This window comes from Bos javanicus, chromosome 5 (genome assembly GCF_032452875.1).
Source record: "Bos javanicus breed banteng chromosome 5, ARS-OSU_banteng_1.0, whole genome shotgun sequence".
NCBI lineage: Eukaryota > Metazoa > Chordata > Mammalia > Artiodactyla > Bovidae > Bos > Bos javanicus.
In genome coordinates this window covers 108,802,065-108,817,756 of record NC_083872.1, presented here as the reverse complement: position 1 = coordinate 108,817,756, position 15,692 = coordinate 108,802,065, and the positions used below count along the sequence as shown (strand labels likewise).

General features: G+C 46.9%; 2 protein-coding genes across 16 annotated transcripts in view; one reads left to right on the top strand and one right to left on the bottom strand.

Moving 5' to 3' along the window:
- The window catches only part of CACNA1C (calcium voltage-gated channel subunit alpha1 C), a 459,914-nt gene that overhangs the window by 428,292 nt on the left and 15,930 nt on the right, over positions 1 to 15,692 (bottom strand). The gene's annotated exons all lie outside the window — the stretch shown is intronic.
- Positions 8,500 to 15,692, top strand: part of DCP1B (decapping mRNA 1B) — a 42,762-nt gene continuing 35,569 nt past the window's right edge. Inside the window, exons 1-3 of one of the 2 annotated variants that reach the window (XM_061418391.1) lie at positions 8,500 to 8,696; positions 12,647 to 12,687; positions 14,665 to 14,792. In XM_061418391.1, coding sequence (XP_061274375.1) covers positions 8,553 to 8,696; positions 12,647 to 12,687; positions 14,665 to 14,792 — 313 coding nt within the window. In that variant the 5' untranslated portion in view covers positions 8,500 to 8,552. The remainder of the gene's footprint in view (positions 8,697 to 12,646; positions 12,688 to 14,664; positions 14,793 to 15,692) is intronic. The other variant, XM_061418390.1, reaches the window with a different exon arrangement.

The window sequence follows — 15,692 nt, the reverse complement described above, 5'->3', positions numbered from 1 at the left end:
AGCCCCCACTGCCTCGTCCCACCTTAAGCAGGCTCCCCGAGTGTCCACAATCAGCAGTGAAGGTCGAGCACAGCAGAGGCCGTTTGTCACCAACAGGAAACGCAGTGATCACTCTGTCTTTCATCTTCGAGTAACCTCCAGGGAGACAGGCAAGGCTGCTGTCAGGCTTTGTCCACAGAGGAAGCAGAGCCAGCCCTGGACACTCAGACCCTGGTTTAAAGCCTCGTGTTCTGTGATGACAGCAAACAGAGTGTCTCAGAGGGCTCATTCAGCAAGGCTCACAACAGTCACAAAAGTAAGTGCTAGCATCTCCTTATCACACATCAGGAGAACCCGTCTGCTTTCAACGTAATTCCGTCCACAATGGAAGACATGGATGAAAATGCAGGAAAGTACCCACTACCATCCACGAGACCATCACACTGCCAATCCGCCTGGCTTCTGGAGGGAGCAGGCACCCCGAGAACACCAGCCATGATTCCTGCAGGTGTAGACCCAAGTCCTGTCCCAGGATCTCCAGGACACCACAGAAGTGAGTTGGGGGCCTGGCAATGGCCATCATGTGGAAAATTAAGACTCACGCCCGTCAGTAACCTAAACAGTGAGGAGAGGTTATTTGCACTTTGCAGTAATGTGCTTTGTTCTCTGCTCAAAGTGCCTTAATAAACAGTGCAGCAGCCGTTTTTGTTCTGGAAGCGAGGACGGCTCTCTTGTCCAGGACAGACATAAACCCTGCTGTCACCCAGAGCAGGGGCCAGTGGCGGACCATCCACGGAGCCATGCCTCATATAGTCTGAACTTCACATGCCTTTCCTGTCTCATGACCATGTGAAGAGGCAGACATTACCATTGTCCTTATTCTGCAGATGCAGAAGCTGAGGTCCAGAATGCTCGAGAGTCTTCAAGGCTCCACAGTGTAGAGGGGACCAGACCCCAGCCTCTGACCCCAAGATCACAGCAGTGTATTGTCTCCAAAAAAGAACGACATCATGCCACGGTAATGAGATTAAATCCTCTGAAGTTTAGGGAGTCTGTGTGCCTGCTCAGTCGTGTCTGACTCTTTGTGACCCCATGGACTGTAGCCCGCCAAGCTCCTCTGTCCATGAGATTCTCCAGGCAAGAATACTGGAGTCGGTTGCCATGCCCTTCTCCAGGGCATCTTCCTGACCCCAGGATAGAACCTGACTCTCCTGAATTAGCAGGCGGATTCTTTACCACTGAGCCACCTAGGAAGCCATGAGGGAGATTGAAGGAATCCCAAATCCTAGAAAAATCAGTCAGCTCAAGGGGCTCAGATATATTTCTGGTCATTAAAGCATCCCGTAAACACGAGGCCAAAAGTCTCAGTGACTTAGATGACAAGAGTGGGAATAGAGTCCAATCCCGGAGGATCCCAAGGGGCGTCCACCTTGCGTTTGTCCTAGAACTTCATTCCATTAGTATCACCTTCTCCAGCCACTGGGGCTCTTGCCAACCCTCCCTTCTTTTCTGCAAACCCTAGTGCTTACCTATGTGTCACAACTTAACCCTTGATTATATATTGTCTTTTACTGCCCCGGTCTTTCCACATATGTTAATCGTTGTCCACTTGACCAGATTATTATTCCTTGAACTGAGTAACAAGGCTTCGTCCTGTCCCCCTTCCAGTCCATTGTGTGTTTACAACAGACACCAAGGGTGCCTACTGACATGTAGAGGGTCCTTGATGCAAGCTGCTCACTGATTTGTTAAATAACATAGACCAGGGGGTCAGCAGACTTTGCCAAAGACCAGAGAGCCACCGTTTCAGGCACCGAAATTTGTCTGATTTCATCACATCCACCGTTGCGGGCTGAAAGCGCCCCAGACAATGCAGTTGGGCGTGGCCATGTCCCAGTGAAACAGGGACCAGACTCAGCCTGTGGGCCCGGACTGTGGACACAGCCCCACAGCGGCAGGTTCTGTCCCCACCTTGGGCCTCCAGTCCCTTCCAGGGTCCCTGCTCCCCACCAAGCCATGTGTCTTTCTAAAGCCTCTCACCTTGAATTTTGGTGTAGTTCAGCCCAACATTGCACAGTTCATTTTCTTCTGGGGATTCATACGTTAGTTCAGAAAGAGAAAAATCAACCACAAAGTGATAAGCTGCTGTGGTCAGTTGTAACAATAACAAGTAATTAGAAAGTTCTTTAAATGCATTCCACCCATCCCTGACACTTCTTCTTGACCACTTCCTACACACCTCTGTGGAAGGCATCTCAGAGAGTTAGAAACCTGCCTTTCACCTGAACTAAAAGTCCACAGCGAGCACTGATCACCCTGGCAGGAGACCATTGGAAAGATGGTGAGGATAAGCGTTCCTTCCTCCCAACGCCCGCCCAACACCTCTGAGAACAAGAAACACAACCAAGAAAAGAAGAAAAAACCTTCCTTTTTTTTTTTGGCTAAAGTATTCCACCCTCACCCTTGATAGGACATAACATTTCAGAGTCCATAATGGGCTGCTCCCTTGAATTAATTGCAATACATATTAAATAGATTGTTTATTATTGCTTCTGGGTTACTCTTCGTGTTGGCAAAGATTGCTGTACCTGACCTGGACGGTTCAACCACACAGAGTCTGTAAGCACCGCCCAGACCCTTTCCTCCACAAGAGTGAGGAGACTCGCCCAGAACTGTGGACTCCGCTCAAACCAGAAGGCCATCATGCCATCCCTAGATGACTCAGTGCCATTGCGATGAACCGGCCAGGACCACACATGCCCACTTCATGTGACAGGCAGCTCAGAGTACAGTGGACAGTCCACTAACAGCCCACACAAGCCGCTCTGCCCTGGGAGAAACTCCTTCACGTGAAGTCAGCCCCACTGAACAGTGGCTTCCTCACTTACAGGACAGAGAGCTGCCTGTGTTTCCACAGACCCAGCAGCTGGTCTCTGCATGGCTTCCGCCATCCCCTCCTTGGGGCAGTCATGAAGTAGGGAGAGGGTCCACTGCCTCAGTCTGTCCCTCCCACATCCCACTGCCCTGAGTAACCAGGGACTGGGCCCATGCATGTCAGTCACCAGTCAGGTCTTAGGGTGTTAAGCCTGTTATCTCTTCATGAAGACTCAAGGCCCTTCCCTTTCGCAGCCTGCTCTGGGCTCTGGACAGCAACTGAAAAGATGCTATCATAGATGCCCCCCAGGCCCATGAAGCCATCACCTGACCCCTGACGATAAGTGTGGAAGGACTAGATTTTTTGAGAGTGGCAAAGAGAGGCAAAAAGGGACCAGAAGAGAACACGCAAGAATTGTCCTCACTCCAAAGAACCCCGGTTGCCCCAGGCCCTCTCTGAGTCGGTCAGGCAAGCAGAGCCTCAGTCCAAGCAGCCTCTGGGGCCCAGACTGGAAACGTTCTGACTCATTCTCCAGGTCACTCTCTCCTCCCCATCAGGCCTCTTCCTTCCTCACTTCTGCCCCTTCTCACTCTGTTTCAAGACCCTCTGAAAACTGTTTTCAGCCTTAACCCCTGGGACTTCCCTGGTGGTCCAGTGTTTAAGAATCTGCCTGCCAATGCAGGAGACATGGGTTCAATCCCTGGTTCATGAAGATCCCGCGTGCTGCCGAGCAACTAAGTCCGTGCGCCACAACAACTGAGCCTGCCTGCCACAATTCCTGAAGCTTGCATGTCCTAGGGCTTATGTTCTGCAACAAGAGAAGCCTGTGCACCTCAGCTGTAGTAGCCCTTGTTGGCCACAACTAGAGAAAACCCACATGCAGCTACAAAGACCCAGCGCATCCAAAAAAAAAACCTTAACCCCTTTGCAATCTTGTGGGATACCGAGATATATCTCCTACATCATTTCTTCCTCTAATTGTAAACTTCCTAATAAATATGTCTCAGTTCACATCCTCTATCACATAAAAATATTGGGATGAACTGCCTTGGGATTTAATGTATCCCTTGTCACTTATGCTGAACTTTGTTGAGATGATCTGAGCCCTGGCTGGGTAATTAGACAAGAAGAATCCGCCACACACCCCCCCCCCCCCACCAGGCTTCTACTAGAAATAATGGGTGAGGATAATTATAACAGTAATAGCGTTTTCATTTGCAGAACATTTTACACATTGCAAATCTTTTCCGGGGACATTTTCTTCTCATCTACCCTGTGAAGTTGTGATATGATGATCCCCAAGTTCCAGTACCCCAAGTACATGAACTGTGAACTTCCAGATGTTCAAACTGGATTTAGAAAAGGCAGAGAAACCAGAGATCAAATTGCCAACATCTGTTGCATCATCAAAAAAGCAAAAGAGTTCCAGAAAAACATCTACTTCTGCTTTACTGACTATGCCAAAGCCTTTATCTGTGTGGATCACAACAAACTGTGGAAAACTCTTAAAGAGATGGGAATACCAGACCACCTGACCTGTCTCCTGAGAAATCTGTATAGGTCAAGAAGCAACAGTTAGAACTGGACATGGAACAACAGATTGGTTCCAAATTGGGAAAGGAGTACATCAAGGCTGTATGTTGTCACCCTGCTTATTTAACTTACATGCAGAGTACATCATGAGAAATGCTGGACTGGAGGAAGCACAAGCTGGAATCAAGATTGTTGGGAGAAATATCAATAACCTCAGATATGCAGATGACACCACCCCTATGGCAGAAAGCGAAGAAGAACTTAAAGAGCCTCTTGATGAAAGTGAAAGAGGATAGTGAAAAAGTTGGCTTAAAACTCAACATTCAGAAAACGAAGATCATGGCATCTGGTCCCATCACTTCATGGCAAATAGATGGGGAGACAGTGGAAACAGTGACAGACTTTATTTTTTTGGGCTCCAAAATCACTGCAGATGGTGACTGCAGCCATGAAATTAAAAGATTCTTGCTCCTTGGAAGAAAAGCTATGACCAACCTAGATAGCATATTCAAAAGCAGAGACATTACTTTGCCAACAAAGGTCCATCTAGTCAAAGCTATGGTTTTTCCAGTAGTCATCTATGGATGTGAGATTTGGACTATAAAGAACATTGAGCACCGAAGAACTGATGCTTTTGAAATGTGTTGAAGAAGATTCTTGAGAGTCCCTTGGACTGCAAGGAGATCCAACCAGTCCCTCCTAAAGGAAATCAGTCCTGAATATTCATTGGAAGGACTGATGTTGAAGCTGAAACTCCAATACTTTGGCCACCTGATGCAGAGAACTGACTCATTGGAAAAGTCCCCAATGCTGGGAAAGATTGAAGGTGGGAGGAGAAGGGGACGACAGAGGATGAAATGGTTGGATGGCATCACAGACTGAATGGACATGAGTTTGAGTAAACTCTGGGAGTTGGTGATGGACAGGGAGGCCTGGCGTGCTGCAATCAACGGGGTTGCAAAGAGTCAGACACGACTAAACTGAAGTACCAGGTGAGGTTAAAAATAAGTAAAACTAGTTTCTGTTTCCAAGGGGGTGCCTTTCCTGCTGTGGTCTGCCACTTCAAAAAGAAACGAACCATGAAACTGAGAAAAACTGATAACACTCACAGCTTCAGACCGTCTCCTTCCACTGGCAGAAAGAGGGCATTCACTGCTGACTCGTGTCACCCTTTGGTATAAAATTTCCAGCATGAAGAGCTGGGAATCCATACGGGCAGCACCAGGGTATTCAAGTCATTTTAGGGTCACAAACTCTTAGGGAAGCTCCTCTTTCCCCTCCAATACATTCTGCTGCTGCTTCTAAGTCGCTTCAGTTGTGTCCAACTCTGTGAAACCCCATAGACGGCAGCCCACCAGGCTCCCCTGTCCCTGGGATTCTCCAGGCAAGAACACTGGAGTGGGTTGCCATTTCCTTCTCCAATGCTCTCAGTCATGTCCGACTCTTCGCGACCCCATGGACTGCAGCCTACCAGGCTCCTCCGCCCATGGGATTTTCCAGGCAAGAGCACTGGAGTGGGGTGCCATCGCCTTCTCCACCAATACATTCTACAACCTGACAAAGGCAAAACGTAGAGGTTCTTTATACACTTAGGGCTTCCCAGGTGGAGCAGTGGTAAAGAATCTGCCTGTCAATGCAGGAGACATAGGAGACACAGGTTTGATCCCTGGGTGGGGAGGATCCCATGGGGTCGCAGAGGTCAGACATGACTGATCACGAATACACACAAATGCAAACAAAACACAGTAAGGAGCACTGATGGAGCAGACTGTGTGTTTATGTTTCTAGACTAGCAAGCTGTAAAACATCAGTTTACATTTGTATACAAACATCCATACGTGGCTACAAAACCAAACATTTTCCAGTTTCATATCTATTTCTAAATAATTTAAGCATACTGTGTTCTTACAATTACCTTAAGTGGTGAATTTTATCTTAGTCACTGCAACGGTATAAACAACCTAAACCCAGACATTATTTTTTAAAAATACTGTAACTTGTTTTAAGTTATGGTTTACAACTTTGTAACACCAAATGTTAACACAGATCTTATCTCATAACAACAATTATAAAATAATCAAAGACTCCAATATTTGTCCAAGGTGCCATGATGAGGGGCTTCCCCGGTGGCTCAGCAGTAAAGACCGCCTGCCAATGTAGGAGCTGCAGAAGACATGGGTTCCATCCCTGGTTCGGGAAGATCCTCTGGAGGAGGGCATGGCAACCCATTCCAGTATTCTTGCCTGTAGAATCCCATGGACAGAGGAGCCTGGCAGGCTACAATCCACGGGGTCACAAAGAGTCAGACACGACTGAAACAACTTAGCGCACACAGACGCACCATGATGAGGTTTCTGAAAACACAGGGTAAGTATGACCATGCTATGGAAGGCAGTGGGAGTTGAAGTTACATGAATTTTAAAAGAATTTGCCCATTTTAAATGGCCTTTTACTAACCTGGAGCCTCTAACTTAGTATACTTGGATAACTGATGGTGACCCAAATTTACAAACACGGATTATTCAAGTCGAAATTAGACAAAAGTCTGTGTTCTTCCTAGAAGCTTAGATATTTAAGCTTTGGTGGGCGGGAGGGGGGTGGTGCGGATAGAGAACAAAGCTCTCAGACTAGGAGATAAACAACACAGCAATGCTGAAGTCACTGCAGCATGATATATCTCCTTTCTCTGAGTGTGATCTCTAATCTTCAAGGTCTTTCACTTTTTCTTTATTGTTTTCTTTAGATATGGAAAATTAAATGAACCTTTCAAGTTTTTAATCTTCCTTAGGATGTAAACTCTGGAAGTTCAGGACTTGCGTATTCTCTTTCATGCCAACTTAGATCTCAGTGTTCTGTAAATCATGGGCTCTTATAGAAAGCTGATACTTAATGAGTACATTCTACCAACTTATGGCTGAGTAACACAGAATCAGCATTTAGAAATCTGTATTCAGCACAAAGCACTGGACCAAGAACTAGAGAGACGACTATATACCTGAAATTATCAGAAGGTAGACCTTGCCTAAAGACCCTCAAGACTCAAAGATAAATTTCTTTATAAAAGAAATGTTAAAGCTTTATTGAAACATTTTAACAAAAATGTACATCCAGTTATACATGTACCACAGTGATTAACAGTTCACCTTTCTCTCAAGTTTTTAAAAGCAAATCCCTCATCACAGGCTTTCCAAGCACTCAGACATCTTATCAGAAAAGACTTGGTGTATTGAGAAGCTGTCAGGCTCATGGCAGTGGGTACACATTTTGTAAACTTCTCAATCTTGCTTGAAAGCTCAAAAATTATCACTGGCGACAATAATTACCCCCTTGTTTTCCTGGAAGTGACAGGTGCACGTTATTTATTTTCTAAAAGTGTCTGTCAAATGCCTTCCTGAATAACCATACTTTGTCCATCTTCCTTTCAAGTAAAAATAGTGCTTGGTGAAAATAAAAATAAAAAAACTAACTCAGCTTGCAACTCAAGCATTCAAGTGTTTTCCTGGAAGTAAATATGGCAGCTTGGCGCACGTGCTTTACGCATTCTTCCTATTTTTTTCCACACAGAATTTTAAAAATGTACCAAAGAGTTGAAATGCAATAAAAGTAATAATTTTTCTGCCTTACTGCGTATACTGTCTAGCGACACTGGCCTGTAAAGCGCGGTGCCTGCCAGGATTTCTGCTAAGACACCTGCACTTTCTCCCACCACTTTCTCCCACCATTGTCTTTGCAGCATTCGTGCAAAGCGAGCACTGGGCACGAGTCACGTGAGTCTTAGGATTGTCGTGAAAATGGTTCTGGTCCGCAGACCCCCTGAAAGGGTCTCAGAGCCCCCCCCTACTCCCCCACCCACGGCGTCGAGGACCACACTTTGCGAACTACCCGGCGTCCGTACACGAGAAATCGCAGTATTCCCTCCCTGTTCAGTTACGCACGCTCGAGGCGTGTATATCACTACAGGTCTGACCGCGGAGCGCCAGGAGCAGAAGTGCCAGGCGTTCAGCTACGCTCGGGTACCCGGGATGCGCACAGCATCGCGCGGGGGCAGCCTGGCGGTTGCCGTGGCAACGATCGCGGGCCCGCGCGGGGTGGCCATCGACCAGTGACGCCTGAGAGCTCCGCGCTCCGCCGACAGGGCTGCGGCGCCCCGCGGGCGGACGGGAAGATGGCGGTGGCGGGTGGCCCGGCGGGGAAGGGCCGCGACATTAGCCTGGCGGCCCTGCGGCGCCACGACCCCTACATCAGCCGCATCGTGGACGTGGCCAGCCAGGTCGCCCTGTACACTTTCGGTCACCGGGCCAACGAGTGGGTACGTGCGGGCGGACGGGGTCGGGGAGAGGGTGGGGGCGGGGCGAGCGGGGACGACCCTCCCGCGGTCCCTCGGTCCGGGGATCCCGACCGCCCGTCCCCGGGCCCCTCCCGTGGCGTGGACCAGACTCACGGAGCGCGGACCGGACTGAGCCCGGCCGAGCGGGTCGGACATCTCCCCCGGCACGTCCCAGCCGGCCGCGAGGAGAGCCCGGACGGGACACAGCCCCGCGCGTTCCTGTCGCCTCGCCACCTCTCTCCAGCCGGTCATTACAGTCCCCCCGAAAGCCACTCACAAAAGCGAAAACACTAAGAAGTGGGTCCTGACATGAGAGAGAAGAGAACAGCTTTGCTCTAAGTTCGTAACCGAGGAAACTCACCGAAAGGGGCAGGGATGGAGAGACGCGGGGACACCTGTCCCGCGTGGTCCCGGGGGAGGAAGCGGGCTGTGTGTCCCCTGTTTTCGGGGGAGTGTGTCGCCTGTGTTTGTGTAAAGGACTTTGACCGACGTAATGGACAGTTTCAACGCCATCTTTTCAAATGTGGATATTCTACATTTTGCTGTTTGGTGCAGTGTAGAAAAGTGCCAGAAGCATAGTGTCTTAATGCCGAGGAAATACCAAAGTAGAGATGAGGGTCGGAAGTGTGGTTCCCTGGAGTGACTTGACACCAGGGCTAGAGTCTGGGGATTCAGAGAAGTTAACGTGTACAGAAAGGGGTCCCCCTTGAGTAAAGGTGGTTTCCTACAGGCTCTGGACAGGGTCAGTGAGTCAGGCACGTGTTACCATAGTTACCGAGTGAGTAACTGTAGTGGGTACCTGGGGAGGCCTTTCTACAGCCTCATCGGAAAGCCCAGGTGTCACAATGCATTATTTACAGGAGTTATGTTTTCCTGCTTCCTGGACTTGTTGCCTTCAGACAGTGCATAATTCATCCCACAAAAGGTCATTCTTTCAGAGTACTCATTTTCAAGGTTGTGGTAGCAGGAAAAAAAGACAGAGACCTGGTTTAGCTGCAGGGCAGTTGCTGGGGGCAAAAGAACTGTCACCGTGTCTCCACAGTGGGAGCTTTTGGACAGAAACCTGATGGAAGTGTGTGGGACATTCTTAAGATAGAGGAGACAGTACTTGGAGGTGGACATAAAGGAGGAGGGTTCTTATGACACTAAATATGGATGAAGGATGACTTCAGGCATTCAGCAGGAGGAATATGGAAGGAAGAAGGGACAGAAAATGAGCTGCTGTAAGGAAAGTTAGGGCTTCCCTGGTGGCATGGTGGTAGAGAACCCGTCTGCCAATGAGGAGACCCGGGTTTGATCTCTGGGTCAGGAAGATCCCCTGGAGAAAGAAATGGCAACCTACTCCAGTGTTCTTGCCCAGAGAATCCCATGGACAGAAGAGCCTGGCACTAGAGAGGGGGCAACTAGAGAGTCCTTGCATCACAGCTGCTGAGCCCGCCCCCCCTCAAGCCCCCTCACCCTCAAGCCTGTGCTCCACAACTAAAGAAGTGCCCAAGAGCCACAGCGAAGACCCAGTGCTGCCCAAAAGGAAGTACAGCCCGCCAATCAGAGTCTCTGGGTGTGAGGCCCAGGCATTTGTTATTCGTTGAAGGCGTCTTAGGTGACTCAGATGCTGCGTATGTGATTGAGAAAAGCAGGTTTAGAGGGTAAATGGAGATTGACTTTTCATTATTTTAACAGGATAATCAGATGTAGATTATGTTGTTTGGAAAGTGTCCACTAGTCTGCCAAACCCCAGTAGTTTGCGGACTAGCATTGTTTTACATTCTACTTTATTGTTTTAAATTTTGAACGGCTGAATTTTTTTAGCACTTCTTAGATTTTATAATATAGTATCAAATCATTAGATTGTACTTTTAAAATTTAAGCTAAAATCCCTCAGAACTGTAAACTTTTAATACTTTAACATAAAAGTCTTTTTTACTTGCAGGACGTAAGGAGAATCTAATAAAATTTTGCTTTTACTGTCTCTCAAACCCCCAAACCTGGCTTTGCATAGAAAGAAAAAAAAATCTGCTTACCCTGGATAACTGTGGAGGGAACAAGAAAATGCATGAATATGAGCTGTTTCAGCCATAATAAACCAGAAATTGACACCCAAAGGCCTTTTCATCTAAGTGTCCTAGAGCCTTTGATAAAAAATATGTTTTTAATAAAAAAGTCTAGGTGGTGTAAGCTGGTCATCCCTTTTCAGTGGAGAAACTGAGACAAAGAACATAAATCAATTCAGAATTGCATGTTTTGAGTCAGAGAATAATTTCAGGAGAACCATGCCTTGAATTTCCAAAACTAAAATTGGACATTAAAGCCCTTTTTTTTCCCTTAAGGAAAAGGTAATTTCTGTTACTGCTTCGTTAAGGAAAAAACAAATAAGTCAAAGGCTATTAGCTTTCTCTACACTGATCTGTTCTCAAGGCAAGAATATTGAAGTGGTTTGCCATTCCCTTCTCCAGTGGACCACATTCTGTCAGACCTCTCCAATCCAACCAGTCCATCCTAAAGCAGATCAGTCCTGGGTATTCATTGGAAGGACTGATGCTAAAGCTGAAACTCCAGTACTTTGGCCACCTCATGCGAAGAGTTGACTCATTGGAAAAGACCCTGATGCTGGGAGGGATTGGGGGCAGGAGAAGGGGACGACAGAGGATGAGATGGCTGGGTGGCATCACTGACTCGATGGACATGAGTTTGGGTGAACTCCGGGAGTTGGTGATGGACAGGGAGGCCTGGCGTGCTGCAATTCATGGGGTCACAAAGAGTCGGACACGACTGAGCAACTGAACTGAACTGAACTGAGTACTGATCTGTATGAAATCTTGCCTAGGATATGGGATGAAATAGTCCAGAGTCAAATACTGAAAGACAGAAAAGTGTTCTGTCTTCATAGCAAGTAGTCACTTTACTTAATCCATTTAAGGATGATGAAATTACTTGAGCATGGAGAAGCTCGTGCTTCCAATTTCTTGTGTGCCTCTTGAGAATTATCATTTTAATATTATAGTTTTGTTTCCTAAAGAAAGTATTTTTCACCAAAAAGACAAGAGTACTTAAATTTTGAATGGCACTGCTAATGGACATTAAAAAATAACAAAATATTGAGAGGTTTAATAGAATGCTGGGATTAAGCCATGTAAATAGCAAAAGTATATTTAAAATTCTGAGTTACATAGTCTAATTACTAGTTAATCAGACAAATGCATACCTAAGTTTTTTTTTTTTTTTTAGTAAGCAGAGCATTTTCATCAGGGCCTGGAGAGATGGAAAAGAGCCCTTCCCAGGGAACTGAAATGATCACTTCTCATTTTCACTTTACAAGTTTCCCACTTCCTTTGAGGCTTATTTCTTGCATCCTAGCTGAGTGATGTTTCCATCTTACTTTATTTCAGTTTTCTGCACCAAATAGGTGATTAATTTGTCTAAGAACCGCGGCTGCGTCGCTGTCTTCTATGTAGTAGATGAAGTAGAGTTACAGGCAGGTCCTCTATTCTCCGGGGTGACAGGACATGACAAGAGAAAAGGAAACCAGAAAGCGGAGGCAGAGAGGGTCGTGTGACACCAGTGGTGTCTGCGGCTGGCCGTGCCCCCAGCCCAGGGACAGAGGGCTGGCGGCGCGTGTACTACCACCCTTCTTTCTTAGGAGGCTGCGGCATGTTTGTTTCCTTTGTCCAACCAGAGGTGTGTGTGGCCCCTGTGCTTGGTAAAGAGAGGCGGCAATGGTTTGTTTGTAAATGGCAATAGGAGGGCACTTCCTGCTGCTTAAGCAACAAAGTCACCGCTGACAAAGTCTGCTTTTCGCCTTTCCCTAAGAATTACCCCCCACTTGAAACAGAATCGAATCCCTATTCTCTAAGATACTGTGTTCTCTGACCTCTGTGACTATTTCCTATTAGTGAGGAGAATATGCTTAAGTTGCTGTTTGTTTTATTTCTTAGGAAAAGACTGATGTGGAGGGAACCTTATTTGTTTACACAAGGTAAGAGTCCTTCACTTTTATAAAGAAGCTGACAGCCTTTGAGTCCTGTCTTTAGCTCTGTGTGTCCCCCTTCCTCAAGTGGAGTTTTATTACAGTTCAGAGACGTGCAGGCACTGAGTCTGAGTTTGAAGTAACTAGTTGACATATGGAAGGGAATACTGAATAATGTCATCTGTCTAGTGTGGTGAATACTAATTACAGAATATAATGTGAACTCCAGTATAGCTGAACTTAAATCTTTGTGTTCTTTTTAAAACAGAATTAAATATTTATTCTTCAGCTCAAGTGAGTGGTACAAAGTGCTTGAATATAGTGAACTGATGAGGAGCTAGGAGTGCACTGTTGAGAATGTTAGATCATTTAAGCAGTGTCTGGAAGAGAGTGTTATTGGCCACCCCCGCCTCTGACTCTTTAAAGAAGCATGATCCAAGATTAAAGATGTCTCTGAGTCCTCCATTGTATAGCTAACAAAATAAGTATTAGGAAAGATTTAATAAATTCATGTTTTAGGGTAATTTTTATCACATATTGTTAATATCTGTATAGTTAACACATACACACAGAGATATGTAGTGTGAGTACTGTCTTGACAGCTAAACTTCTTGTTCGCATAAACATTCACATAAAATGCCATAGCTGAGTCCTGTCACCATCAGCTGGTTTCAGAGATAGGACAGAGGCCTGGTGCAGACTCTTCTCATACACACACACACACACACACACACTCTCTCTCTCTCTCTCTCTCTCTCTCTCTCTCTCTCTCATCTGTGTTTATACGCCCATTCATCTTTGAAGATAAACCACGGTGTGGCTAGACCATCCCTGGGATCAGGTGACAGGCAGTGCCTGGACAGCCGCAGAGGCTTTGCAGAACTGCCAAAATACTGGAAGGATCAAATTCTGATTCTGTAAAAACACCTAATCCCATTTTAAAAATGATGTCTTTGCTTCCCCCCATGTCTGTCTGTAATAGAGTTACACCCAATGGTGGTTTTCAGAGCACCCTCTGTTGAGAGCTTTGGGAGTCACTCTTCACACTGCCCCAGAATTTAACTTGAAATGATGGTCGTGATTACATCTGGTATTGCTCATATGCCCAGCACCGCTCTACCACTCAGTAAAATAAATTAGGCAAGGATGGCCTTCCATCAGTTTTAAAATAAATCTCAAAAGAAAACTGTGGTTAGTAAATCAGGTGGTTGGAGGTGAAATAAAACTTGAGATGCAGACCCCATTTCTCCGGGTTGCGCACAGCATCCCTGTGGGCGTGTCCCCCGGCCCCGAGTGAATCTGCAGGCCTGCACGTGTGCCTTGTTTTGTTATGGAAGTTGCACAGTTGGGTTGGTGTCTGGCTATCCTCCAAGGGTAGACAGATGCACTTGTGGTTGTTAGCTTCGGTGTGATCAGGGTTCTCCCTGCCTGACAGACAGTAGGCACTACAGGTTTATTGAACAAAATTAAAAATAAAAAGTCACTAAATGTACAGTTTTATGGACAAAAAATGTTATAGTAGCTTATCTGTGAGACTGTTGGCTTTATCTTGAAGAAAAGTAGATATCTGCTCTTTGCTTTAAATTGTATAAACTTTTAATTGTACTGTATATCCTCACTAGTTCATTGACCAGAGTTACATTGTTTCTGTAAGAAATGATGCAACTTTCAATTTCAGACCAACACCAACATTTCCTGTAACTGTGATACAGTCAAGCTTCTTTAAAAGTATGTGTCAGTAATTTTTTTTAAAGTGGTTACCATGTCTGCCTTAAATGAGCTTGCAGCCTAGGTGGGGAAACGAGCTGTGTGTCTGTGCACCCCCACCCCCCAGACATAGGGCTGGACTTCACTGTACTCGTGCGCACGTTGGTGCGGCTCACGGTGAAGGGGCAGGAAGGCTGAAGGTGCGACGGCCGCCCCTGTCCTGGAAACACTTGGCTCTGAACGCCCCCTCTCCATGTCCCCTGCCCCGGCGACCTCTAGGTCCGCATCTCCGAAGCACGGCTTCACCATCATGAACAGGCTGAGCATGGAGAACAGGACGGAGCCCATCACCAAAGACCTGGACTTCCTGCTACAGGACCCCTTCCTTCTCTACAGAAACGCCAGATGTGAGTCTGCACGTGTGAGGGACCGTGGTGATGGTCATGGTGTTTGGTGTCCGTGACTGGGGTCAGCACGGGTGGCCTGGGAGGTGCAAGGCTCGGCAGGGGATGGTGTCTTCCTCGGGAGAGTTAGATGGAGACAGTGTGACTGAAGGTGTGAGTGTTTAAAGCTCGTCCTCCGCAGCTGGGCCGCTTTGTGTGTGAGCCCGAGCGGGGCCGGGGAGGTGAGTCCTGGGCCGAGAGACCACAGAGGACCTCGACTAGCGATTGAGCTTGTGGGTCCCTGCGGCTGAGCATCCAATGGGATGCTCGAGGGAGGGGGCCTGTCTTCCAGAAGCACTGTCTTTTGAGTGCATAGTAAATGGACATTAAAGTCCAATGAGGTTTTATTGTTAAGAACTTCCTAACACTTGGTAAAGCTGCAGTCCTGTTAACTAAGCAGTCCCTGTCAGGCTTGAAATGAGGTAGCAGCCGCCCACCCACCATCTATGTCCATTTCCCTCTTGCGTCTCATCTGACTGCTTGTGCTGCACTGTGGGGCGGCCCACAACAGTGGGTGAGAGTGACACGATTCAGGAGCTTCTCCACACAGGAAATGGGAGCAGACTAGGAGCTGCAGGATCACGGGTGCCTGTGCTTGCTCCGTGATGACTTTGCAGTTCAGAAATGGTTTCTGTTCATCTTCCACCCTATTCTTTGAGCTCAGGGTACAAGAATTTGCCTACTGTGTACTACTCAGTGTTACCTTAGTAACAAATGTAACACGAGTCATATTTTGTGCTTTATCCCCATTGACTTGTTCTGAAGTAAATATAGCATCACTTTAATACTATATTTACTTAAAATTATATTCACTTGTAACTGAGTTGTCCTAATAGGTGGTCATCCTATTTAGAGCATGCAGTT